This window comes from Chrysemys picta, chromosome 5, assembly GCF_011386835.1.
Source record: "Chrysemys picta bellii isolate R12L10 chromosome 5, ASM1138683v2, whole genome shotgun sequence".
NCBI lineage: Eukaryota > Metazoa > Chordata > Testudines > Emydidae > Chrysemys > Chrysemys picta.
This window is the reverse complement of record NC_088795.1, coordinates 116464278-116491819: the sequence shown is the minus strand read 5'-3', so window position 1 is coordinate 116491819 and position 27542 is coordinate 116464278. Positions and strand designations below refer to the sequence as shown.

Sequence of the window (27542 nt, the reverse complement as noted above, 5' to 3'; positions counted from 1 at the left end):
AGTGAGGCAACATATTTATAATTATGCAATAAATTTACAATTTTCAAAGGGTAGATGATCCATTTATTATCTTATAGCACATAATATAACCCCAAGTGCCTATCCTGAAAATTAACTAAAATGCCAAATCTCCTGCACAAAGAATGTATGAGGAATGCTTTCTATCTTTTCGCATCAAAGCTAATTGTGTTATTTCCACTGCTTGAAGGATGTATTTTTTAAAAAAAGCTATGAAATGACACCAAGAAATTGCTACACAGCTGGAATCCAGTTACCCTCTAGCATTTTTACCATTGTAATGTTCCATTCTGACTCATACATAACTTGTCATAAAATTTGCCTCCGTTTTTTTGAGTGACTATAAAAGTTACAGAAATAGTACATTTTCTGAGTGAAGGCCTATGATACACTCACCATGACATAGAAGAGTCATTACTGTTACACTTTACATTTTGCAGTTCAGGTTGAACTCAAGGTCATGGACTTGTTTGCAAATGGTCTATTTTTAAGGTCAATCTTTTAAAACTTGGGTGAGAAATCAGGCCTCTAAAGGTATATTTAGGTGCTGAAGTAAGTGCCCTCATTTTCAGAGGTGCTGAGCACTCACCAATTATAATGGTAAATTATACCAGTATAGCTAAACCAATGTAGTTATAGCAGTAAAATTCCACATAGGGACATTCTTATTCCAGAACTAGTAAGGGAAAGCCTATGTTGTTGCATGGGTGTGTCAGTTGGACCAAGAAATCCATCATCTGTAGAGTCTCTCTCAAACAACCAATAAAACTATTGCATGCAAATTAGCCATAGACTAAGGGTGGTGATTGGTTGAGTTACTTCTAATCTCACAATGCATTAGCACTCTTCATGGCATAGATACATGCCTTACTGTACTGTATACCAGATAGTTGTAATTCATGAAGTCAAAATGGACAGTAACAGATTGCAAATCCCAGTGATGATTCAACCTGCTGATATGCAAAACAAAAAGAGCTCTCAGCCACGTTTGTAGCAGATTCCATTGCACTGACTCTACAGACATTCTCAGCTTTCAAGTGACACACAGAGTGACAATCCTGAAATCTTATCTTATATAAGAGCGGCTTTATTTTTTGGTTTGTTTAACCTAAACCCCTTGCTAAATGGCATAAGCTAAATTGAAAAAAGTGTTCTTATATCTCAGTTTTAAAAGAGGTTATTTTGTCTTAAATGTTTAGAGCTTTTTAATAGAGAGTCTTTATATATTCATGTAAAGAAATAGCAGCTTTATCTTTCCAGGACATTAAAATGTATTCAGAGACACAGCCAAACTCACTGGTATCCACTCTTTACTCTGCCATGGATAGTTCTGAAGCAAAGATGGCAATGATTTTACTCTAGTGCAGTGGGGACCTCAACCTTTTTCCTACCATGACCCCACGATAAAACGGAAAAGGATTTTCAGATTCCCCCTCCCATTAGCTATAAAGAAAAGAAGAGAGTCACAACCACTCTTGGACTGGTTAGTAACGCCCTGGTTGAGAACCCATGCTAGAAAGTAACTGTCCCACTGCCAAAGGACAGTTCCATAGAAGAAAAACTGATACTATGTATCAGATGGGAGTATCATTTCAGTGGGGGCAGGAGGAGAGAGAGAGAGAGAGAGATCAGACATTTAATAAATGCTACTATTTGAGAGAACATCTAAAAGTGGAATGCAATGGCAGAGGTCAAATTTTGCCCCCTAAACAGTGTAACTGATAAGGGACTTTTTATAGTAAAATCTACTAGCAGGCTAAGAACCCATCTATCTGTCTAGGTATTCCTAGATTCATAGAGTTTAAGGCCAGAAAGGACCATTAGATCATTCTCATCTGACATGTTCCATTCTATATGCATCCGAAGAAGTGGGCTGTAGTCCACGAAAGCTTATGCTCTAATAAATTTGTTAGTCTCTAAGGTGCTACAAGTACTCCTGTTCTTTTTGCGGATACAGACTAACACGGCTGCTACTCTGAAACCTTTCATAACAAACCTGCACAATTGAATTAGGGATATTTTGTTGATAAACATTAGAATTCTCTATATGAGTTGTGCTACTATACATTGAGTGAAATCTGAAATTAATATGAACCTATCAATTCACGTCCCTTATTCCTACGGCTGTTTGGACTTGAGGGTCATGAATTCTGTGACTTTCCATTTTTTCCTGAGACACCGGTGATGCTTCTTCTTACTGTTCTGAATCCCTGCTGAGGGGCAAAGAAAACTGTATTTTCCTTCCAAGAAACCCAATGTGGGGAGGAGGAAGATGACAGCAACCAACTGCTAACTTCCTGAGCTTCCTAAAGAGAAACAGAAGAGACCCATTGCTCCTACTCACGATACACCTGCAGTGGGAAAACAGACTTTCTGTCCTCAGTAGTTCTACAGAGTGAGTGAAAATATATTCTACTTCACCCTTGGTTACACCACCTCAAGAGATGCCAGCTGATCAAGATAGGACTGAAAGCATTCTGCATTAATAATGGGAGATGAGTCACAAATCCAGGATTGAACCAAAATTTGTTTTTTTTTTAAATATCTTGTTCCATGGCAAAATAATAGCCCTTAACAAAACATTAATATCCCAAGAGATGCTAAACATTAGTATTTGATATTCATGTTATTGTAGCACCCAGATTTCAAACAGGATCAGCGCCCTATTGAGCTTGGCCCTGCACAAACGTAAAATAAAAATCACAGTTCCTACCCCCTAAAGAATTGACATGAGAAACAGATTCATTGCAACCTAAGGAAAAAATAAAAAGCTACAAAAATTTGCAATTGCTGGTCACATGCTGGTCAACAATAAAGCAAAACAAATTCCTGCCTCCCCTTCCCAACCCCATCTGTTTGACTTAATGCTAAAGTCAAGATCTATTTGTCACTTGTATAACTGAGTTATAACGTTTCCCCTTCTAATCTAAAGTCAAATTTTGAAAGCTGCTTTATGAATTAGGTTCAGGGATGTAGAATGAGGCAGGAAATTTCTCATTTAATAACAAAAGTATCTATTATTTCATGTGTGATGTAGCCACAGTCCAAATAATAATCACTTTACCACTTCGCTAAATGAGCAAGGACTCCTAAGAAATGAATTCTAGAGATAAGCACTAGGCATTTAAGCTAGTTCTACAAGAATCAGCTACTGTACCATACAAGTACAGCTGCATTTTGTGGCATTTGAATCATATGCCTAGTGTTTTAGCACCTTATAGTGGTTTAAAAAAAAAAGATATTAGGCATGCTCCTATATTGAAATATGCTGTTTCCAGATGAGTGGGGTTTGTGAATATTATGGACTGCTATTGCTGATGTAATTTGGGGGCTGGGAAGAGTTGTAAACCACACAATTGGTTAAAGGAGTTATGTGAAACTTATTAATAAGCATCACATCACTTTAAAGAAATGTGATCCTTGAGGACATGAAAATAGTATGGCTTGCATTGCAAAGATCCTTCCTGAAAAAATACAGGTTGGGGCTTGTGTCTGACAAGAGCGGTTAACATCAGTAAATGGAAATGGGGTAGAAGGTGTCACTGAGAACTCAGAAGACTGAGAACAAAGAATTCAGATCAGCTCTTGCCAGTAGACTACCAAGGAAAGAGACTAGGGGGTATGTAATAAAATGCAAAGTAACCTGAAATTATACTTGTGCCATAGTTTAGGCCTGTTCAATTTTGGAAATATCATGTAACTTAGTAAAACCAAAGTTAGTTCAGTCTCAGAGTTCTCCACTAAGACCAATTAAACCTATGATCTAGTTTTAAGTTTGCCACATCTCAAAGGATTTTCTACCACCTTAGAGAGAAATAAAAACCACATGAGTAAATGCCCATCATGGTTTAAATAATGTTCTGATAGAGTCGGTGGGAGCAGCCAACTGTAAAGAATGCTCAAAGTGATGATTCATATGGCAGGTTAGGTAATCAAATGGTACAGCCTTTTTCAGCTCAAACATTCCAATCATTTTGTCTAACAAAAAAGTTTTCAGAGGGTGGGGAACAGGGGGATTGGATGGGGGCGGGGGTTCCGGGGGCGGTCAGGGAGAAGGGATGGTTGGATGGGGTAGGGGTCCCCGGGAGGGGGGGGCAGTCAGGAAGGAGAGGAGGGATTGGATGGGGCGGCGGGGGGCAGTCAGGGGCAGGGATTCCGGGGGTGGTCAGGGAGCGGGGTGGATGGAGCAGGGGTCCCAGGGGAGCAGTCAGGAATGAGAGGAGGGATTGGATGGGGCAGCAGGGGGCAGTCAGGGGTGGGGGTTCAGGGGGCAGTCAGGGGACAGAGAGAAGGGAGGATGGATGGGGCAGGGGTCCAGGGGGGGGCAGTCAGGAAGGAGAGAGGGGTTGGATGGGGTGGTGGGGGGCAGTTAGGAGCAGGGGGGTCTGGGGGCAGCCAGGGAGAAGAGGTGGTTGGATGGGGCGGAGGGGGCAGCCAGGAAGGGGGGGTTGGATGGGACGGCAGGGGGCAGTTAGGGGTGGGGGGCCCAGGAGGTGGTCAGGGGACAGAGAGCGGGGGGTGGATGGGGTAGGGGTCCTGGTGGGGGCTGATAGGGGGGGTCGGTTAGGGGGCAGGGGCTGGGCCACACCTGGCTGTTTGGGGAGGCACAGCCTCCCCTAACCGGCCCTCCATACAATTTCGGAAACCCGATGCAGCCCTCAGGCCAAAAAGTTTGCCCGCTTCTGGGTTAACACCACCACAACATTCTGCTGCACTTCATTCCGGCACCCTCCCAGAGAATGGCTGCCATCTTCTTATGCGGGGGAGCCTTTATGCGGAATTTTTCCCTGGCTCCAGGACCATAAGTAAGTGGCATAAACCAACATGTAACCACTGATTTTAGTTTATTGTTCATTTATTATGTGATGTTATGATTACCTAACATGTTATGTCATATATAATCATTGTATGCTAAAAAGAGTTAAATTGTAGGATTATAAAAGTATAAGATTAATCAGTAGGTAGGGGGGATAATTAAGTATTAGGTATCTAAGTAAGTAGGGCTGAAATGCAAGGCATTCAGGCTAAGGCCTGTATGATTGTAGCTTAGCCATATTAGGCCAGAGGCTTAAGAAATGCTTGACATAAGTAAATGACCAGTGAATGACCCTATACCATAAGCTAATCAGAAGCGACCCCTTCCAGCTCCATTCCAGTATAACGCAACCAGGAAGTGATTTCAAGCAAACTTTATGCAAATGAAGCGTCATAAAGGTGAAACAAGCATTGTAGGGGCAAAATGGGCAGTCAATTGAAAAGTGTCGTAAGTGACTTCCGAGGCCTCCCTGTAATACAACATTACTAAATTCACTTTAAATAAAATAATAGGCTACAAACAGAAGGGAGAAGAGTTCTTTCTCATAGAAGGTAAATGATCTAGCTCTTAATGTTACAGGCCTTCCAGATCTTACAGTGATGGGTGCCAGAGTAGATGTTCCAAGTTATCATCTATAACTACGTCTACAGCAGTTCTAACATTAATGATACAAGGTGACACTATCAAATCTGATTTATTGCAGGAAGAAAACAAACAACGTGTAGTAATAAAGGGCAGAGATTTTTCACTTCTGCGACTGAGGTCAAAGTACACTGCTATATTGGCGTCCCGGAGACCTCACTCAAAAGTGCAATCTGTGCACTGAATGAAAAGAAGTCCAGAAGAACACGGGTCTTTGATTTACACCCAGCCAAACTGTTAATCTCAAACTTTCCCAATTGTTTTTGGAGAGAGTTCCGTCATAAGAACGGCTGTACCGGGTCAGACCAAAGGTCCATCTAGCCCAGTATCCTGTCTACCGACAGTGACCAATGCCAGGTGCCTCAGAAGGAGTGAACCTAACAGGCAATGATCAAGTGCTCTCTCTCCTGCCATCCATCTCCACCTCTGACAAACAGAGGTTAGGGACACCATTCCTTACCCATCCTGGCTAATAGCCATTAATGGACTTAACCACGATGAATTTATCCAGTTCTCTTTTAAACAACCTCCTCAGGTAAGGAGTTCCACAAGTTGACTGTGCGCCGCGTGAAGAAGAACTTCCTTTTATTTGTTTTAAACCTGCTGCCTATTAATTTCATGTGGTGACCCCTAGTTCTTGTATTATGGGAATAAGTAAATAACTTTCCTTATCCACTTTCTCCACATCACTCATGATTTTGTATACGTCATGATTTATGTCATTGCCACTGTAGCAGGGTGGTCACCCCGTTCCTGCCCGGAGGGATCAAAAACAGCCCTGGAGAGGGCTGTGGCTGGGGAAAGGCTGATTGGGGAAGCAGCCTCAGATGGGGCCACGCCCCAATCAGGCCGCAGCTGGCCCTATAAAGGGGTTGCTAGGCTAGAGCTAGAGCTAGACAGTCTCTCTCTGGATATTGAGAGGGGTGGGCCTGGCTGCTGAGCATGGTACCTAAAGTGGAGCAGGGCTTGGGACAGGCAAGAGGAACTGGGGAGCTCTGGCCTGGAAAGCCCCCAGGCTGCAGGCCCTCTTAAAAGTTGAGAAGGTACTGGGGTTGCAGAGGAGCAGCCTAAGTGTAGGCAGAGGCAGCAGGTCCAGACGCTCCTTGCTGATGATGAATGGCAATTATACTGCAGTCCGCCCCAGTGAGCGGGGGCTTGATGGTGACTGGCAGTAGCCACAGACTGAGGTGAGGTGGGGATAAGGGGTTGGGGGTTCCCTGGGGAGGGGAGACCCAGCGAGACTGTGGAGTACTGCAGGGGGCAGAATCCCGAGAGAAGGGGTACTGGGGTCCGGGAGGGACACCGGGGCCAGCAGCAAGGTGAGACACTGGCATGCAGAGGGCGCTCTGGAGGCTGGCGAGCTAATTCCCTGGACGACCAGCAGAAGGCGCCACCGGGTGAGTCGTCACCCCACTACAGCCAAATATAGGGCTGCGCACGTGTGCAGAGGACTAAGAGAGTCCAAAGAGACCCCTTATTGTCCTGTGTGGATTATCCACATAGTCATACATTGTGTAGGACTAAGAACAACTGTTGCTAGGCTGCTACTCCTCTCCTATGACGGTGAGTGGGCAAGTCCCAGTTCCAATGCACCAGCCAGTACAGCTGAGTTGGCATGGCGGAGGAAGTCAGCTGCACCAGCAAAAGGATGAGTGCATTTTCTTTCCCTCTTGCAGCAAGATGGAAGCCAGGCTGATGCATTTCCAGTGGGATTACTTGCATTGCTGCTTGTTAGCATGAGTAAGACTTGCAATCAGGCCCTGGGGGTGCGGGGTGGGGTCCTCCTGTTTGATGAGATAGTACATTCTTGAACAAACTGATAGAAAATTGTATTTGTATATTCTCCTTGAAGGTTGTCCTGGGAAGACCTGATAGCCAGTTGTTTTGAATCCGCTTTGGATCGATTTCCCACATATGGTTCCATGAGAACATAAGAACAGCCATACTGGGGGGTCAGACCAAACGTCCATCTAGCCCAGTATCCTGTCTTCTGACAGTGGCCAATGCCAGATGCCCCAAAGGGAATGAACAGAACAGGTAATCACCAAGTGACCCATCCCCTGTCATCCATTCCCAGCTTCTGGCAAACAGAGGCTAGGGACACCATCTCTGTCCATCCTGGCTAATAGCAACTGATGGACCTAGCCTCCATGAACTTATCTAGTTCTTTTTTTAAACCCTGTCATAGTCTTGGCCTTCACAACATCCTCTGGCAAGAAGTTCCAAAGGTTGACTGTGTGTTGTGTGAAAAAATACTTCCTTTTGTTTGTTTTAAACCTGCTGCCTAATTTCATTTGGTGACTCCTAGTTCTTCTGTTATGAGAAGACATATGATCTGTATAGATCCAATTTCCTAAGTATCCATTTTTTATCAACAGTTATATTGTCCAGGTTTTTATTACCTGCTACCTCCCCATACAGTACCTCCTTTCTTCAGTTGTATCTTAATGAGGGGGCTGATCCTGCCGAGTGCTGGGCACCTCTTGTGAGATGCTGGACATCAATGAGACTTTCATTGAAATGAACAGGCACGGAGGGTGCTCAGCACATCACAGCAGGGGCTCAGCAGTATGCAGAGTCAGGCTGCAAACAACCAAAGCAGTTCAGTTGCTCACCCAAGTTTACTGACTCAGCACCTCAATTTGTTAGCTTACCAAATGTATGTACAGCACTTGTAAGATCTACAGCCCTATAAAAAGGTGCTAATTATTAACAAGAACATCTAATTCATTCAGGGCCCTTTAGTCACGCTAAGTAGTACCTTACCCCACAGGGAGTCCCAGTTAGAGCTGGCTGAAACTCGGGAACTGGATATTCAGAACATTTTTCATTTTGGAAACACTGACACATGGGGTGGGGACCGATGAAGGGCCGCAGGCGTTGCAATGCTGAGTGTCAGGCATGGCACCTAACTTTTAGACGCCTACAAAATCCAGGAACACTATGATCCACAAAGCCAAGTTACACACCTAGGTTCCCTATGCAATGAATGAAGAGAGATAGGCATCTAAGAATGCAATGCACAGAAACCAGCAAGCTAGGTGTCTGGGAGATGCCTAAACTAACTAATAGGAGATGCCAAAGGTGTATGCTAAGCCCCATCACTCTCTCAGAGATGGGCACCGAAGTCCAGCTTGCAGGAAGGCCATCCAGTTCTGCTGGCGAGCCACAAATCCGTATCCGGTACCTGGAGTCAGGTGGCTTAGGCCTCTAAGGAGTTTCTTGCTGGAATGAGTTGAGCGCCTGTTTCACTCCACACAAAGGAGCTGGTGCCCAACTTATGACTTTTAGCCCAGTGGTTAGAGCAATCACCTGGGCTGTGAGAGACCAGAGTTCAATTCCCCCTTCTCTGACAAAGGGGCCTTCCACCCTTCAGAGAGTGCTCTAACCCCTAAACTATGGAATATTCTCCCTCACTCTCTTCTACTGAAGCTGTTGCACTGTAGATAACTAATGAAAGAGTGATTGGAGCAGGGGGAGTGGACCCTGAGTCTCCTGACTCACAGGTGGGTTCCCTAACCACTGGACTACAGTCATTCCAATCCTCTCCTGCTCTCTGGCCTAACAGTTCTTTAAGTATTTATCCACAGTGGAACAGCTTTAACAGGAGAGACTGAACGAACTGCACAACTGCATATTCCATAACCCAGTGGTTAGAACACTCTCCTGAGAGGTATGGGAGACCCCTATTCAAATTCTGTCTCCTCCTCTGCTAGGGAGGGGGGAATTCAATCTAGGTCTCCCATAACTTTATAAGGAGGGCATCACCTCCTATGGCTGGATTTTGAATGGGACCCAATCTAGTAGATGTGCTAATAGGGCAACTACCGTACTGGGCCCGGCACATGGCTTACGTGGCTGAATGCCTGTTTTCCCCTGGTTTGTGAATCGCTCTGGGCCTTAGGCAGGAAATAGGCATCCGGACACCTAGAGGGAGGCAGCAGTGTGAATGCCGGGAGGCAGAAACGTATGTGCTGGGGGAACTTTTAACCAGGAAAAAAAAAAGTTAAGTGCCAAGTGAGTTTAGACACCTACACAGTTCAGCGTGAGTTTCGTGGATCACAATGGAACCAAAGGGACTTAGGTGCTTCCCTAAGTGCTTTTGTGGATCCCACCCATGGTGTTTCCTAAACTAATTATGCTCTCCAGACCCCAGTGGTGGCTGGACAGGGAACCAGCTGGCTCAGGGAACTGGAAGCCTTGTTATCCCCGACCCAGGGTAGTCTGTATAGGAAGGCTGCCCTGGAACAGCAGACCCTGGGAGCCCTGAAAGCTGCAGTATGAGGTTCTGTTTCCATTGGAAAATTTGCAACCAGTTCTGGTTCCAAAGGGTCTGCTCACAGAGAATCATGGGGAATAAGATATCTACTTCCCCTGTGCAGGGTGGAGACCAGCTTCTGCCTGGCTGCTAGTCCCCTTCCCATGCATACAGGCAAAAAGTGAACAACAGGGGCAGGGCATGAGCAAAGTCTTGACTCTACCTGCGATGTTATATGGAATTTGGGGGGCACTTTAGGATATTATGAATACCAATGTTGTAAAACTGCAGTGAGTTATGCCAGATATGCCGCGTAAGGTATCTGCAAAAATGTTATAATTTGTCAGGTATAATAATCTCGTTTGTGTGTTTGTATCATCTTTGTATTGTAAGTTATATGTATGGTATGTCTGTTTGTGCTGTGCATCTGGGTGACACCCCCAGATAGATTGGCATTAGCACTGCCTACCCTTACATCAGCTATACAATTGACCCATTGAGAAGGCAAGGGATACAACTTATTACTCAGTAAGGCATGCAGGGGCATGCCTATGGACAGAACGGTCTAAGGCTTCCAGGCCATGTGCTGGGCTGCTTGTGTTTGGAACAAAGGAAATCAAGCTGCATGGTAAAAGACTATAAAAGGAAGCTGCATCTTCTCCATTCCTGCTTCTTACCTCTGGAGTAACCTTTCTACAAATGAAGCTCTGAACAAAGGACTGAATGACCCATCCAAACTGTGGATGTGTTCAAGCCAGCAAATTCACCAGTACTGCTAGGAACTTGATGGATTTTGAAATCTTTGTATGTATGTGACTGTTTTACCATTTAACATCTCTCTTCTTGTTCTTTCTTTTTTCTTTATTATAAACCTTTAGTTTTAGGCACTAAAGGATTGGCTGGCAGTGTGGTATTTTGGGTAAGATGCAAACCTATACGGATCTGATGACGTGGCTGACCCTTTGGGGTCAGAAGAACATTTTGTATATATGAGCAGCGTTTTTTAAATAACTTCTCACTGTACTGGACCTAAGTGCTGATTGGGAGCCAGAGAACTGGAATGCAATAAAGGGGGCTGTGTGATTTCTTTTTTGCTTTTTGATAACCAGTGTGGGGGATCAGAAGTACAGTTTGGGACTGGTTGGGGAGTTTAACAGTTCAGTGTTACCCAGTCAGTCTTGGGACTATCTGCTCTCCCTTTTGCAGCCTGCCTTGACCTTGGCATTTCCAGCAAGGGCTGCCCTAGGCACACCAGGACACACTGACCCTTTTCCCAAAGCACTGGCATGTACAGCTGAGCCGGCACAGGCAGGAAAGTGATCTGTGCTAGGGATTGCTTTCCTCCCCAGACTGAGAAGGGAACCAGAAGGCAGGTTGTGGTTCTGCTCCTGGGGCAACGTACCTACATATTGACACCTTTACTCAGGGCTTGTGGTAAAAACCTCTCTGTAGTCCATAATGAGGTACAACAATGTAAATAAGAATGGCACAATCTTGCTCTAAATAAGCAGCACTGGCAGCATCTGCTTTTGAACCATGTAATAGATTGCACTGGGGAGCAGAGTACAAGTGAGGAGGTCAAAGCTGCATAATAAATACAACTCCACTATGACTAATTGTCACATTACAAGCCTCATGTGTGCAGCTATCAAACAGCTGCCCCTCTCTCTCTCTCTCTCTCACACACACACACACACAGACACTTACTTCTACTCCTGCAAAAACAATTTCTAACTATTAGGCAACCTGTTTTGTGCTTCAGCTGAGAGTTGGGACTTCTAAGCTCAGATTGGCCCCTTACACCATTTTAGGACAATATTTATTCAGAGGGAAAAAAGTATCACCATCACTAGTACTTGCAGCACCTCAGTTTCCTAAGTAACTTCCTATCCAAGTACTGAACTTTCCCAAAGTTCATTTTATGAGATCTACCAAGATCACAAGCTGAAGAGGCGTACAGAAAATGCCATAATGGATCAAACATGTAGGGCTTGGCTACACGTGCGAGTTAGAGCGTATTAAAGGAGCCCTGGGCGCACTAGCTCACTACCCATCCACATTGACAAGGCACGTAGAGCGCTCTGACTCCATGGCTAGAGCACTCCTGGTATTCCACCTGGGCAAGTAGAATAACGTTTGATGCGCCCTCGCTGGAGCACCCCAGTGTCAGTATGAATGAGGTGTTGCATTACTGCGCTCTGATCAGCCTCCGGAAACATCCCATAATGCCCTGAAGTCAAGTGGCCACTCTTGTCATTGTTTTGGATATGCCCTTTGAAAGCTCCATTTGACAGCCGGCATGCTTATCTGCTGTGAGACAAAGCAACCATTACTGTGGAATGCTGTGTGTGAGAGAGAGAGAGGCGGGGGGGAGAGGGGGAGGTCTGCTACTGTCTGAACTTACAAGACAGTATGCTGACATGCTCTCAGCCCCCCAAAAACCCACTCACTCTCCCTCCACATACATACAATACACTCCCTGTCACACCCCACCCACCCCCCATTTGAAAAGTACATTGCAGCCACTTGCATGCTGGGATAGCTACCACAAAGCACTGCTCTCTGTGGCCATTGCAAGAGCTGCTAATGTGGCCATGCCAGTGCACTGGCAGTGGTCAGTGTGGACAGACTGCAGCGCTTTCCCTACTGCGCTCTATGAAGGCTGGTTTAACTCAAAACGCTCTACATCTGCAAGTGTAGCCATGCCCATAGATCATAACTGATCAGACATGGTCTATCTAGTCCTCTTTCTGACAGTGGCCAGTACTTGCTGCTTCGGAGGAAGTTCCTAGAAACTTATGGAAAAAGCTTTCCTATGGTACAAGTTTCTTCCTAACCTTATGGGTTAATGATTTGCTTATGCTGTGAAGCATGAGGATCTATATTCTTTCAATTTATTACCCTATCCAGTAACAGAGAACATTCTCATTATACATGTAAATATCATATCCGCTGAATCTGATTAAGCTCTTGGGGTAAAAACCAGGCCCCACTGAATTAAGCGGGAAAACGTCCATTAATTCCAGTAAGACCTGGAACCACTGGTGTCAACGATCTCTTCTGGCAATGAATTCCACTGGTTAATTATAAATTATACAAAAGGTCTTTAAAATTTGTCACTTTCAATTTCATTCACTGTTCCCTAATTCTTATTTTGTGATAGAAAAAAAATAAGCGTATAGACCAATTAATGATGAGTGCACTTTGAACAAAGCATTTAAACCTTAATTTGTAATAGTATTCAGAATAAAATTCCAAAAAATACTATAGATCATTTCATAATATTCCATTCTTATCATATATTCCATCAGCAGAACTTACTGTAGCAGTTGGTAAATGGCCAACATAGCAGTTTCACTACATGGACCATAAACAAGGTACAGTATGAAATGCAATAGAATGGCCCCAGTAGAAGGAAGAGCAAGAACAAATTCTATTATCTAACTGTGAGAACAGAATGCTCTACAATTCTTAAGAACAGAACAATGTGATCAAAAGTAGGTATATAGCTGTGTATACTTAGTACTTAAAAGCATGCTACTGGAATTATTTTACCACACAGAACAAACTCATATGAAATGAAACTACGGATTTCAAAAGGAACACTTAGTTTTCATGACAAATATTTGAACTACACTGTGACTTTATGGGAGAAAGAAACAAACAAAAGATTACAAAAATCTAGTTATAGAGAACAAAAGTCTTACAGAAGTTATTATATCTCTTTTCTCTCCCACTATACAAAAAGTCTTACAAACAAGTATTTCAAATAGTTTGTGTAATTTTTGGACAACATCACCCTCTACTGGAATTAGATTTTAAAAGCTTTCAGTCACTTACCACTGTTGGTGCATTCACTACAGAGAGATTGTAACCATAAAGAAATGAAGACCCAAAAGCTCCAGCTAAAGAGGCAATAATAAGGCTCCCAGACCAGTCCTGAAAAGAAAATAATTTAGGAATCATCAGTTTACTTTTTAAGATACAGTTATAATTATTAATGGCAGTGTCTTGCAGACAATCAAGTACATCCTCAAGACAAAGGGGAACAGCTTGGAAACATATTCTCTCTTGTAATTCAACCAAAATGAATGTTGATATGAAGCTGTCACATTTATACATATATTTTTAAATCAGATTAATTCAAAAATCTTGCAATGTGCACGTTTTTACTGCACATGTTATTTTACTATTTACTGTAGCGGATGTTAAAAATTAAAAGCTGCATTCAACAGAAACCTCAATCACCTTGGATGCAGATTGGCTGCAGAACCTAACCCAGGTCCAGAAGAGAGTTTTATTCTTGAGTACAGAAAAAGTATGGCCTAGTGACTAAAAGAGTGGCCTGGGGCTCAGGAGAGACCTCGGCTCAGCTGCTGGCTGACAGTACCCTGAAAAATGTGGATGATGATACTGAGCTCACTTGTGAAGGGTTGGCAATCTACTGATGAAAAGTGCTATATAAGAGCTTGGTATTATTACTGCACTTCCAATACATTCCTTTGGTCCTGGAGACTTTTCCCTGTGGCTACATACAGGTAAGAGTAGTCTCCGATTATATCAAGTACTCTATTAATATGAGATCCCACACCAAGAAGCAAGCTGCTACAGAAGACAGACCACAATCAAAGGCAACCTCATCAGAAATATACAGCTAATGCAGTTAATCAAGGCACTGGGATATGTTCGTTCAATCTTAATGTGACAAGCTCTTGAGTAGACTTTCCTTAAACAGAGGGAAACAAGATTGTTCTAGAATATGCAAATTAGGTCATGAAATCACATTGCTATCCCTAAAATATGGGTTATGCTGTTAGTGCTATCTCCTAAAACAACATACAGAATCCTACAGAATATTACGGGTATTTCAGGTTTTAGTTAATTTTCTCTTTAAACTTTATAAATTCTCAGCTACATCCTCTTTGGGTCATCCAGACTTCTGCTCCAAAGTGTATTAAAAACAAATGCCTTCCACATTCTAGATTATACTTTGTGTGACATGCAACCTCTATTCCAAGCATACTAACCACTATAGGAAGTTCCCCAAAACTCAAAATTGCTTGCTTGAGAGTTTTAAAGCAGCATGCTTCACTTTTGTTTGTGACCTGCCTCTCCACTCCCATTAGTCCAGATTTATTCAAATTTCAGGAGAGCAAGACACAGAAGAAAGCAGAATTAAGTAAGAGCTTTATTAGACAACTGCTTTTGGAGAAACATATTAATTCTGATGGGATCCTAAACACTTTAAAAGTTCTTTCCCATATTCCTTACAAACACAGATGGATGATCACTGGGAAAGTAAACAGCATAACATTAACAACCACTCCTCACACACTCCTTTGCTTTACACTTTATACCATCAGTTTCCTTGCATCAGTCAGAGGTCATCGTTCAAAGCACAGTTGTGCCTGTTACCACACTGATGACTCTCCCTTAGGTGAAGTTATAACAGTGAGTTCAGAACAAAGATCTCTGAACAATCCAGGGGGAACCTCTCAAAATTCAGGTAACCGAACGTCCCCCATTAATACCAAAGCTCTCAACAGCATGGCCTACGAGTCATACTGTCCCCTACATCTCTTAATAATATTTTTTCTCCAAGCATGTCTCTCTTGTCCAGAAATTAACAGATTTATCCACTAACGTGTGCAACTCTTAAATTCAGTCTTTTATTTTGAATTGCAACATTTGCAGCCCTGTTGTTTAAAGCCCAATTCAAACTTTTAGTTGTACAGAGTTACAGTCCCTTTTACAATTAAATAGCAAGCACAAAATGTAATATTTCACCAGTACCTGGGTGACTTAAAGAGATACGGTCTAGATTTTCAAATGTGACTATTATAGGTGCCTAGATTTTTGAGTGCCCAACTTCAGACACCTGAAAGGGGCACAATTTTAAGGAAGTGCTGAGCATCTACTCTCTGAAAACTGGGCCCTTTTCAGGTGTCTCAAGATGGGACACCCAACCCAAGGCACCCAAAAATCAAGTCACTTTTTCAAATCTTGACCCATATTTCTTTGCACAAGCTGGCATATTTACATCTTGACTCCTCAGCTTAGTTTGCTCTTTCGGAATCTGGGACAGGAAGAAAGTCCAAATCCCCCATTTCTGGTCCTTTTCTTGCTCGGATAGGCTTGTCATTGATACCAGTGATCTTAGGAAGAAATACAATGTAGGTCATCTAGTCCAGCCTCTTGTGCTAAGAGAGGATTTAGTTCACATAGACCAGGGGTTCTCAAACTGGGGGTCAGGACACCTCTGGGGGTTGTGAGGTTATTACATGGGGCGGGTCGCAAGCTGTTAGCCTCCACTCCAAACCCTGCTTTGCCTCCAGCATTTATAATGGTGTTAAATATATTAAAAAGTGTTTTTAATTTATAAGGGGGTTTGCACTCAGAGGCTTGCTATGTGAAAGGGGTCACCAGTACAAAAGTTTGAGAACCACTGACCTGGAGTGTCCCTGACAGGTGATTGTCCAACCTGTTCTTAGAAACCTCCAATGACTAGGATTCCACAACCTCCCTTCGAAGCCTCTTCCAAAGTTGCTGAAGTAGCAGTCTTTGTCTTGCACCTGAAAAGGTCAGTCTCCTACTCTTATCTTCAGTAATGGTGACAGCAGTTCATTCCCTTCCCCCAGGGTAACTCTGGTTCTACTCTGTGAAGTAGTCTGCTAATGGTAGTATTTTTTAGCTCTGTAGTCTCACAGCTGTGTATCACACAGCCTCTCTCTACTAAAACAATAGCACCACAACTTTTCTAAAAGAGAAAGGACTACGGTGGTTTTTTGCTCCACTCTCAAGAAGAGTGGAGATAGAGTTACATGTGCTAAGTACTGTGCATCGTTCCACCAAGCTGGAAGGGGGGGGGGGGGGAAATCCCTTTTTGTCCCTCCCTCTTTATTTTTGTCTTTCTTTAATACACAAGAGACTTTGTTGCAGTTGCCCTCTGGTCATAGTACGATTTGCACGGTGTTGGCGGAGAAACTCCATGAAAATCCTACCCCATTTCTGGTCTTTCCACTAAATTACTTAGTTGAGCCACGAAATTGAAATGCAAGCGCAGCTCCTCTGGATGAGGCAGGATCATTGTCTCGTTTCATGCTCCCAACTCAGCACAAATTACCGTTAAGCAGCCACGTGGTGCTACTTACGGTTTTCTCTCTCCGGCTGGTCCTTTGTATCAGGGGCACTACAGTGGCCATTTCCGGGTGAGCTTGGGTCCTGTGGTGCCGCCTTAGCCCAGCTGTCTGTCAGGAGGCCGGCCAGTCCGTGTGCACCATGGGCACGGGACGCCGGGGGAGAAAGCCCCTGGGGGAGATGTGCAAACCCGGCACCGAGCTCAGCGCGCTTTCCACGGGGCTGCTCCACATTAAGAAACGGAGCGCGTTGTGTAACCGTGCAAACGCAACTCCCAGGGGCAAGCCGGACTCGCTCTGGTTTCATTTTCCAAACCCGGCCGAAATTACCGTTAGCAGCCACGTGGTGCTACTTGCGTTTCTCTCTCTGCGGCTGGGGCTTGGTACTTTGTCTCGGGGACGTTAAACTGGCCGATTTCGGGTGAAGTTTGGTCCCGTGGCGCCGCCTTAATCCAGCTGCCTGTGAGGCGAGCCAGCCAGTCCGTGCACACGTGTAGCGGGCGTGCTGGAGCAGCCCTGCAGACATCTTGAGTGTGGTTGCCTGGGGAGAGGAAACCAGGGGAGCCGGGGGGGTTGGCACGCTGCAATCCGGCGGCGCTGTGCAGGTTAGGCAGCGGGGAGGAGTCCCCTGCGGGAGCCGGGGTGAGTTCAGTTCACTGCGCTTCGCTGTCAGCCGCTTGGACGTGTTGCAATCCCAGCGCACGTTTGCGGGGCTTCACCAGCACCGCGTCCCTGCAAACTGTGCTGCAGAGGTTGGTGTGAGTTGCACTGCCGTTGTGTCACGGGCACGGCGATTCCCTGCGCCAGGGGAACAGCTGCAGGAGCGGGTGATGGGGACCTGCTAACTGGCGGCGTGACTCTCACGCTGTTCTTCATGTTTATTTTTCAACGACAGGTGACCAATATAGATGAAGTATCAGAGGGGTAGCCGTGTTAGTCTGAATCTGTAAAAAGCAACAGAGGGTCCTGTGGCACCTTTGAGACTAACAGAAGTACTGGGAGCATAAGCTTTCGTGGGTAAGAACCTCACTTCTTCAGATGCAAGACTTTTTAGGCTAGAAAGACATCTTGCATCTGAAGAAGTGAGGTTCTTACCCACGAAAGCTTATGCTCCCAGTACTTCTGTTAGTCTCAAAGGTGCCACAGGACCCTCTGTTGCTTTTTACAATATAGATGAAGTTCCCCGTGAAGGTGCATTTGAGTCGGGGACACGTTGGTGTCTCCCAGCGCCAATGAGGATCCAGGAGCAGTTCAAGGGGAAATACAATACCTCAGTGAAATGAGCTCGTTCAGTTTTCAGCAGTGTCTGGCTCTGCATTGCATAAAACAGTCTGAGTGGGGTGGGCTGCAGAAGCAGTGCTTAACTTGCCCACTGATCTGTACAGGTTGTTCTGGGTGAGAATGACAGCCCCTGCAGTTGTCCTTTGTTATCCATACAGAATAGGAACAATGTTATCACATGCCAAAACATGTAATCAGCTGTCCTGCCTTGAGTGCAGGGGACTGGACTAGATGACCTCTGGAGGTCCCTTCCAGTCCTATGATTCTATTTAACCTGCATTATATGACTACACTTTGTCCACTCTGCAGTTGCTTCTTTTCTATTGTCCCCAGAGTCACCGCAGTAATTACATAAGGAGAGGTACTGAATTGCTGCCTTGTTGAACATTACAAGCAATTTCACCTCTGAGACACACATAACCCCTGATGTTTGGTCCTTGCATGGTGGTCTGTAATTGTCAGAGGTCTTACTGAGAAATTACAGAGGTCAGATTTGTAGGATGATATTGTACCACCATGTAGCAGTAGGTGTTTTTCCTTCTGTAAAGTAGAAACTTGGTGCAGTTACTCTGTGGACCTTTAAGGATATATTTTAGCTGTTGTGTTTTTTATTGGCATCACACTTCGAGATAGGAACATAGTGGGCCTTGGTTTATTATACAACAAAATAATTAAACTGCAGACATATTTAAACTAGATACTGGGAAAGCTTTCTAACTATGAAAATAGTTAAGTACTGGAATTGGTTACCTAGGGAGATTGAGGAATCACCATCACTGAACGTTTTTAAGGTTAGACAAACATCTGTCAGGGATAGGGTGACCAGACAGCAACTGTGAAAAATTGGGACAGAGGATGGGGGGGGGGGGGTTAATAGGAGCCTATATAAGAAAAAGACCCAAAAATTGGACTGTCCCTATAAAATCCAGACATCTGGTCAGCCTAGTCTGGGATGGTCCAGGTACACTTAATCCTGCCTCGGCATAGGGGGGATGGACTCGACTTCTTGAGCCCTACATTTCTGTGGTACACAACTACCATGATTGCACATGCATGTCAATTGACTGCATATGCTTTTGGCTCAGTGATCATTTTAAACACAGTGGTATATGCAAATTAGCCATGAAATTGCATGTCCGTCTTTTTTAGTTCTTAAATATCAAGTCAGTATGTCCCTCTAGCAGGGATTTGCAGATTACAAAACTATACACGTGTGAAGAAACTACCCTTCTTGAACAATCAGCTTTGTTAGACGTTTACAAGTGCTTTAGTTAAAATCCAAACATTCCAGCCCATCTAAAGTGGCAATTAACTGCTTTGAAATTATATAATCTGATACTATTGTGCTGGTGCACAAGATTGTGTGAAGTACATTCACCGTGGGTGCAATCCTGCTGTCCATACACCCTTCTTACTTGGGAAAGAGGCCTGTTAGAATGCAGTGGGAGTTCTGCCCAACTAAGGCCACAGGATTTCATCCAGTGCACTAAATTTCATGTTGGCAAGTCACAGAAAAAGTGACACGGAACAAGCTTCAGTTGTATCAAGAATTTTGAAACCTTAACTATGCTGCAATTAAATGTTTTCACAAGCCTTCTGGCAAACAGATGTGACACACCTACATTAGTATTATATAACAGATAGTAGTCAGACACATGAGCAGGGAAAAAACTCAAGTTAGAACTACTGCTTTTCTTTTTTAATGTGCCCACCCTAAACCAGTGAATTATGAATTTGGAAGAGTTTTATGTAAGTCACCTACTAGTCAACAATAATATTCCCTTGGCAATAATGAAAAGTATGTTTTGGAACAGTTCCCAACCATGTGCACTTATTACTGCCATAAATCTGTACTGTTTCCACTTCTGACAGACTATACACTTGCAGTCTTTCATTTCATAACTAACAAAACTAGCTTGTTGTGGCAACGTATTGTGAATGTGAAAGGAGCTATAATGTGGTAACTTTTGATGTGTCCTGGTTTCAGAACAATCCAAGAAGTGACTTGTGGGATTTGATTTTTCTATTGACATGTACCTTGTGTACTCATTGATATCCGAGTGTAAATGTTGTCATTATTTATAACATTTACATTTGCTTTGCACAGGGGTTAGCGATGATGCAAGATTCAAATCAGTGGAGAACCTGGCCTCTGGAGTAGGAGAATTCCTTTTTTAGGCTAGAAAGAAGTAAGCAAACACCCTGATATGCTTTTCTGGTTCATTTTATTCACAAATTTTACATTCTTACTCGCAAAAGCAGCAGTGCTGGTGCAATCTGATACCCACCCACCTACACCGTATATGTCTTTCTCATTTCAACACTGCTTCCTCCTCCCCCCACACACACCCTCCTCCTAGCCAGACACACTCCCCTCAACTTTGGAATGTGTGTGAGACAGGGACATTTCCTGCAATATCCCTGAAAGACCTTATTGTATAAAGTTTATATATTATCATGAGCCAGGAATGTATGTTATCTCTCTGGGCGGGGGCAGGGAGATACATCAGTTGTAAGACATAGGAGTTCAAAAGGACTATATTGAAAGTGTGCCAGACAAGTATGGACTTCAGGGACAATAAGTGTTAAGTGGATTTCCTGGGGAATCCCTAGGTAGAGGTTAATGCAAATAACTCCATTCCAGCAAGGGAAGGAGCAAAACTGAGGGGTTTCCACAGGAAGGGTCATATCAGCACCTCTCCTTCAAACCTCCTAAAACATTTAGTTTGCCCCAAGCAGCATTTGGGTTATTCCAAAAATCTGAATAATGGCAGCAACTCAGAGTTCAGGGCCTCAGTGTGCTAGACACTGCAGATACACAGTAAGAGACAGTCCCCATTCTAGAAAGCTTACAGTCTGAATAGAGAAGACCAACAAAGGGTCAAAGATCTCCCAGAAACTGAATCCCAATCCCATAAATCGCACGACTGTGCGTAAACCACAAGACTCCTCTTCCACCTCAACGAAATTGTGAAGCAAATAGGCCCAGATTTGTAAAGGTATTTAGGAGTCTAAATCTCATGATCAGAAAGGGATTTAGGCTCTTAAGACAGACTGTCAATGGGATCTTGGCTGCTAAGTGCCTAAATCCCTTTCTAAAAATGAGATTTAGGTGCCTAAATTATTAAGTGTTGCAACTCTGAACGCTGCAATGCCTAAATACCTTTACAGATCTGAGCATTAGTGATAGTAGTCTGCTCATTGTCAATTATCTTCTGTATCTTTACTCCCAAAGTGAATGTTTGTCTTGATAAAAGATTTAGGAGGCAGATTGGGGGGGGGACGACCCAAACTCAAACTCACCACTTTCTTTTTCACTGCCTGTTTTTCTTTAATCTCACCATTGCTTTTCTCTTTATTCTCCATTCTGTTGTCTTCTTGTTAATCTGTTAATAGTGGGGGAGGGGAAAGATTTGTTGTAATTACTGTACATTTATATACGGAAAACCACTTTAAAACAAAAAAAACCCACACACCACAGTGCCTGATCCAGCAAGCTCTTGAGAAAACCTTACTTCAAGAAGGATGTTGATAAATTGGGGATGGTAGGGAGAAGAGCCTTGAGACTGATTTAAGGGTTGGAAAATATGCATTATAGTAGACTCAAGAAACTCAATTTGTTTCACTTAGGGCTGGTGCACACTAACCCCCCACTTCGAACTAAGATACGCAACTTCAGCTACGTGAATAACGTAGCTGAAGTCGAAGTATCTTAGTTCGAATTTACCGTGGGTCCACACGCGGCAGGCAGGCTCTCCCGTCGACTCTGCGTACTCCTCTCACAGAGCAGGAGTACAGGCGTCGACGGCGAGCACTTCTGGGATCGATCCGGAATTGGTTTATCGCATCTAGACAAGACGCAATAAATCGATCCCAGAAGATCGATTGCTTACCGCCGGACCCGGCGGTAAGTATAGACATACCCTCTGAGAAGTTTAAGGAGTGACTTGATCACAGTCTAACTACCTACATGGAGAACAAATATTTGATAATGGGCTCTTTAGCAGACAAAGGTATAATGAGATCCAGTGTATGGATGGTAAAATTAGACAAATTCAGACTGGAAATAAGGCATAATTTTTTTTTAAACTGAGGGTAATTAGTCACTGGAACAATTTACCAAAGCAAGTGGTGGATTCTCCTTCACTAGAAAATTTTTAATCAAATTTAGATGTTTTTTCCAAAAGGTATGCTCTAGTTCAAAGAGGAATTAATTCAAAGGAAGTTCAGTGTTGTCTGTTATACAGAAGGTCAGACTAGATGATCACAATGGTCCCTTTGTTACCCAGGGTTCTCTCAACCCTAACCTCAGGGTAACTGTACTCTTTGTGAGGCAGTGTTAGGAACAAATCAAAGGGGGACACAGGTGCATCCATCTGATTAAAGATTGGCACAAACCTAAAGTGCTTTCATCCAAACTTACTATTTTATTAGCTCTCAAGCACACACAGATATGCAAAAGGTTAGAGTGCTCCCAACCACAAGGTTCGAATGGCCAGCTATCCACCTGTCACTGGGGATGCCAAGAGATGTCCAGAAGATCAAATCCAAATTACTCAGAGCTATCTACCCCTTTTATGTTAAGTAACTGCTACAATTACATCAACATATCAAAGAAAAACCATTAAGCAAGCACTTTTAAACCATTAGTCCTGCATCTGTATTTCCACACAACAGTCCAAAGATATAGCTAGACTTCCTGAGGTTTTGTTTGTTTTTTGTTTTGTTTTAAGACACAGACTTCAGCAGCTTCATAGAAAGCTTTGACAAGGAAGGCAGCAGGGTCATGGTCACTTCTGGTGGACATCCCCTTCCCCTCCTGGCCTGCCTAGTTAGGCTAAGGCTGCTACAAAAGCCTAGTAGTGTATAGACTCATAGAATATCAGGGTTGGAAGGGACCTCAGGAGGTCATCTAGTCCAACCCCCTGCTCAAAGCAGGACCAATCTCCAGACAGTTTTTTACCCCAGTTTCTTAAATGGCCCCTTCAAGGATTGAACTCACAATCCTGGGTTTAGCAGGCCAATGCTCAAACCACTGAGCTATCCCTTCCCCCATAGCATAGCTGCTTTTGGCAATAAGTATGACAATTGGTATTTCAGTTACTGGTGGTGGCCTGGGCATTTTGCTGTGCTGCCAATGTCTCCCCTAACACCTTCCAGCCTTAGAATTCATGAAACTACTCCTGGGAGTAGTCCTACTGACTTGAGTTACTCATCTCAGTCCAGGAAAACATCCCTACTGAAGGCAGCACTGAATTGACTGAAGTCACTGGAGCTTAAGCATATGTTTAAAGTTAAGCACACATGCTTAACTGGTGTGCTAAATAGGACTGACTTAAGCACATGTTTAAGTACATAGCTGAATCAGGGCCTTTTTTCCTTCAAAATTGTAAGGGCAGGGACTGTGTTTTAGTATATGTTCACACAGCACCTAGTGCAACGGGGTTCTGGCCTAGTTGGGACCTCTAGGCACTACTATTAATAAATAAAGAGCAGCAGCAGGTGGTGGTTCAGGCCCTAATGTAAAAGGGGTAGACAAGCATCATTTCATCCAGTTCTAGAGTAGAATGTAGTAGCTGTTCAGCAATGCACAGTAAAACAGGATTTTCAGACAGAATATCCATTGAAATCACAGGAGGAATTTAGGTAGCCAGATGTAATTACAATATTAGTGTTGGGTTGTAGCCAGGACACTAGGCTTATTACCCCACAGCTAATCACTCATCTCTGCTGACCAGCTCATCAAAAAGACACTATCTCCAACAGCAGTGTCTCATAATACCATGCTGGGGCATTAGATCAAAACTGACACAGAGGGAAGAATAGTAAGTAAGTGATGCTCTTAAGTTTTCTATTAATTCTTGTTCTGAGATATTAAAATACCCAATGATTGGGTACTGTGCATTTTAATGTTACATATTTTAGCTACTGTTTATTTGCAGGCTAACAATTAGTATTGGGAGTTTCAGAGAGAGAAAGGATGATCCAGTGGTTAAGGATGTTCCAGGGACTCAGAAGACCCAGGTTCAATTCCTTGGTCTTCCACAGACTTCCTGTATGATCTCAAGTAAGGCCTTGTCTACACTAACGAGGTAAGTCAATCTAAGTTAGAATACGTAAGTTACTTAACTGAAGTAGACGTAGCTTAGATCAGCTTACAGCGGGGTCTATACTGCGCTATGTCGGTGGGAGACACTCTCCCATCGACTTATCACGTCTGCACCAGACCCGCTAAATTGACACTGCTGCATCGATCCCAGCAGCGCCAATTTAGCCCGTAGTAAAGAAAAATCCCGAAGTCACTGTGACGTTCCCCTGGCGTTATCTGGACCGGTGATCTGCTAGGGCACTCCAATCCTTGACGCTGGGAGCCAGCTTTAGCCTGCTCTCTGTGAGAACCCCCACTCCTGGCTGTTCACGCACAGACTCTGGCATGTAAGCTGCTTGGATTGTGCAACCGAATGACACTAGCCAATATCTCCGGTCCCAGACACAACCTCCGTCTTACAGTGTCCAGTTATGCATGCTGGATGCTGCAAGCTTATATGAGTTCGTCAATTTAACAAAGAAATTGATATGCACCAGGCTTGTTATCCCAAGGGGAGTCTCTGACATGCTTCAAACCAAATGCACTACTTCAGGTAGAACAAACAAATATATTAACTACAAAGGTAGATATTAAGTGATTATAAGTCAAAGCCTAACAAGTCAAATTCGGTCAATGAAATAAAAGCAAAACGCATTCTAAGCTGACCTTAACACTATCGATACCCTTACAAACTTAGATATTTCTCACCACAGGCTGGCTGGTTGCCCTTCAGCCAGGCTCTCCCCTTTGATCAGCGTTTCAGTCGCTTGGTGGTGGTGTCTGTAGATGGAGGTGAAAGAGAGAGCCAGCATGGCAAATGTCTCTCTCTTTTATCATGTTCTTTCTTCCCTCTTGGCTTTGCCCCCCCCCTTCAGGGTCAGGTGACCATTACCTCATCGTAGTCCCTGACTGACCAAAGGAAGGGGGGGTGACTCACTCGAGAGTCCAACAGATCCTTTGTTGCTGCGTAGGCCGGTGTCCTTTGTTCCTGTGAGGCTGGGCTGGGTTTGTCCCATCCATGTCCTGATGAGGTGTGAACTGCCCCTCTGCTCTTAGAGAGTTTTGCCTGGGCCTCTGCTCCTGGAGGGTTTTTGCCTGGGCTTGTTTTAAACCATGAGGACACATTTTCAGCCTGTCATAACTATAAAGGGAAGGGTAACAGCTGTCCTGTGTACAGTACTATAAAATCCCTCCTGGCCAGAGACTCCAAAATCCTTTCCCTGTAAAGAGTTAAGAAGCTCAGGTAACCTGGCTGGCATCTGACCTAAAGGACCAATAAGGGGACAAGATACTTTCAAATCTTGGGGAGGGGAAGGCTTTTGTTTGTGTTCTTTGTTTTGGGAGTGTGTTCACTCTCGGGACTGAGAGGGACCAGACATCAATCCAGATTCTCCACATCTTTCTAAACAAGTCTCTCCTATTTCAAACTTGTAAGTAAATAGCCAGGCAAGGCGTCTTAGTTTTCCTTTGTTTTCTCAACTTGTAAATGTACCTTTTACTAGAGTGTTTATCTTTGTTTGCTGTACTTGAACCTAAGACTAGAGGGGAGTCCTCGGAGCTCTTTAAGTTTGATTACCCTGTAAGGTTAATTTCCATACTGATTTTACAGAGATGATTTTTACCTTTTTCTTTAATTAAAAGCCTTCTTTTTAAGAACCTGATTGATTTTTCCTTGTGTTAAGATCCAAGGGATTTGGATCTTGATTCACCAGGCGTTGGTGGGAGGAAGGAGGGGAATGGTTAATTTCTCCTTGTTTTAGATCCAAGGGGGTTGGATCTGTATTCACCAGGAGTTGGTGGGAGGAAGGAGGGGGGATGGTTAATTTCTCCTTGTTCTAAGATCCAAGGGGTTTGGATCTGTATTCACCAGGGAATTGGTGAAGGTTTTTCAAGGCTTCCCAGGGAGGGAATCCATTGGAAATGGTGGCAGCAGACCAGAGCTAAGCTGGTAGTTAAGCTTAGAAGTTTTCATGCAGGCCCCTACATTTGTACCCTAAAGTTCAAAGTGGGGATACAGCCTTGACACAGCCTCATAACTATATACATGAAATTACAACCTATAACCTAACATTACTATAACAACTTGATGGTTAGTGCATCATGAGCCATCCGAAGACACCTGACATGACAAACTTTGCATTGGATACCACACAATCATATTATAAGGATGAACATGGGGGTGCAGGGTGTTCCCCTGAGATACAGTGTCACAGTCAGTCTCTGTTCCTCAGCTCCCCATCTGTAACATGGGGATAATAGCACTTCCCCATCTCACATGTGTGTATTCTTGCAGCACCCCTAACAGTTTGTGAGGTGCACAGATACTACAGTAATGGGACTATGTAAGTGCCTATGATACTTATGGTTGCCAACCCCAGTACTGTAAACATTTAAACTGATGCAAGTCTGTAGAATATAACTTTGTTGGATTCTGGATCTCTTACTAAATTTAGCCCACGTTTATTGAAGTTTGGCTCAGGATTGGCTACAGCTGGGCTTAAGTAAACGATATATGGTTTGAAATGAAAGCCCTTCAAAGATCAGTACTTGGAGTTGTTTTACTTGTAGGGGGCCAGGATTTGAACCTAAGTGTTTGGGTTCATCTGATTGCAAAACTCTGAGTGAAACTCAAAGGGGTGCAGACATCTGAGCACCAAAAACCAAAGAAAATTACCATCTTTCCCCTCCACTCTTCTTTCCTCCATTTACTTTATCCCTCTATATTATATTGCTGCTGCTGGGAGCAGACAAACCACTTCCTCACCCAAAAACTTTGTGTTGTTACTTTTAAAAGGGCTTTATCTCACTGTTGCAGGTTTCCATAGCATTCACATCGGTATGACAGCCTTGTTTAAAGAAAAAATTAGAATTGTCTTTATTGAAGGGCAAACATGGAATCAGTAAAGGGATTCATGATCCCAGGATCAAAGGTCTTCTAAGTTCACAAACACATTTTAAAAATCAACATGATAGGGCTTGTGTTTCATTATGGCATTTACAGTATAATAGGAAGTAAGCTGTGTGATAAACTTAGATCCTTATGACTATGCTTCAGGCAAATTTAATTACTGCTGAGATTTCAACTCAGACTTCAGCCAGCAAGTAAATGCATTCCTGAATATGCAAAAGTGCCATAATGATGATAAATCGTAGACCAAAATAAAGAAGTTTTGCCAAGATGGATTCCCATACAGACAAGAATACTCCAAGGTAGAAATTTTCTACTTAGGTCACAAGCACTTTCTTCCTTGTTAGCTATTTATTCAAACAAACAAACAAAACCCACACATAGTCGGCTGAATC

General features: G+C 43.6%; 1 protein-coding gene and 1 long non-coding RNA gene across 6 annotated transcripts in view; one reads left to right on the top strand and one right to left on the bottom strand.

Annotated features, from left to right (window-relative positions):
- Positions 1-27542, bottom strand: part of SLC2A9 (solute carrier family 2 member 9) — a 241514-nt gene that overhangs the window by 134576 nt on the left and 79396 nt on the right. For 3 of the 4 annotated variants that reach the window (XR_010601572.1, XM_024106864.3, XM_024106865.3), the window contains exons 2-3: positions 21455-21537; positions 13575-13673 (exon numbers count right to left, since the gene is read on the bottom strand). Coding sequence is in view for 3 of the 4 variants with exons in the window: in XM_024106864.3 (XP_023962632.2) it covers positions 13575-13673; positions 21455-21517 (162 nt within the window). In the remaining variant the exon portion in view is untranslated. Of the gene's footprint in view, positions 1-13574; positions 13674-16885; positions 17024-21454; positions 21538-27542 lie in introns of those variants that run through there. The other variant, XM_005300291.4, reaches the window with a different exon arrangement.
- Positions 17194-27542, top strand: part of LOC122174196 (uncharacterized) — an 80476-nt gene continuing 70127 nt past the window's right edge. For both annotated transcript variants that reach the window (XR_010601574.1, XR_010601573.1), the window contains exons 1-3: positions 17194-17512; positions 20259-20340; positions 24094-24243. This is a non-coding gene — a long non-coding RNA (uncharacterized LOC122174196). The remainder of the gene's footprint in view (positions 17513-20258; positions 20341-24093; positions 24244-27542) is intronic.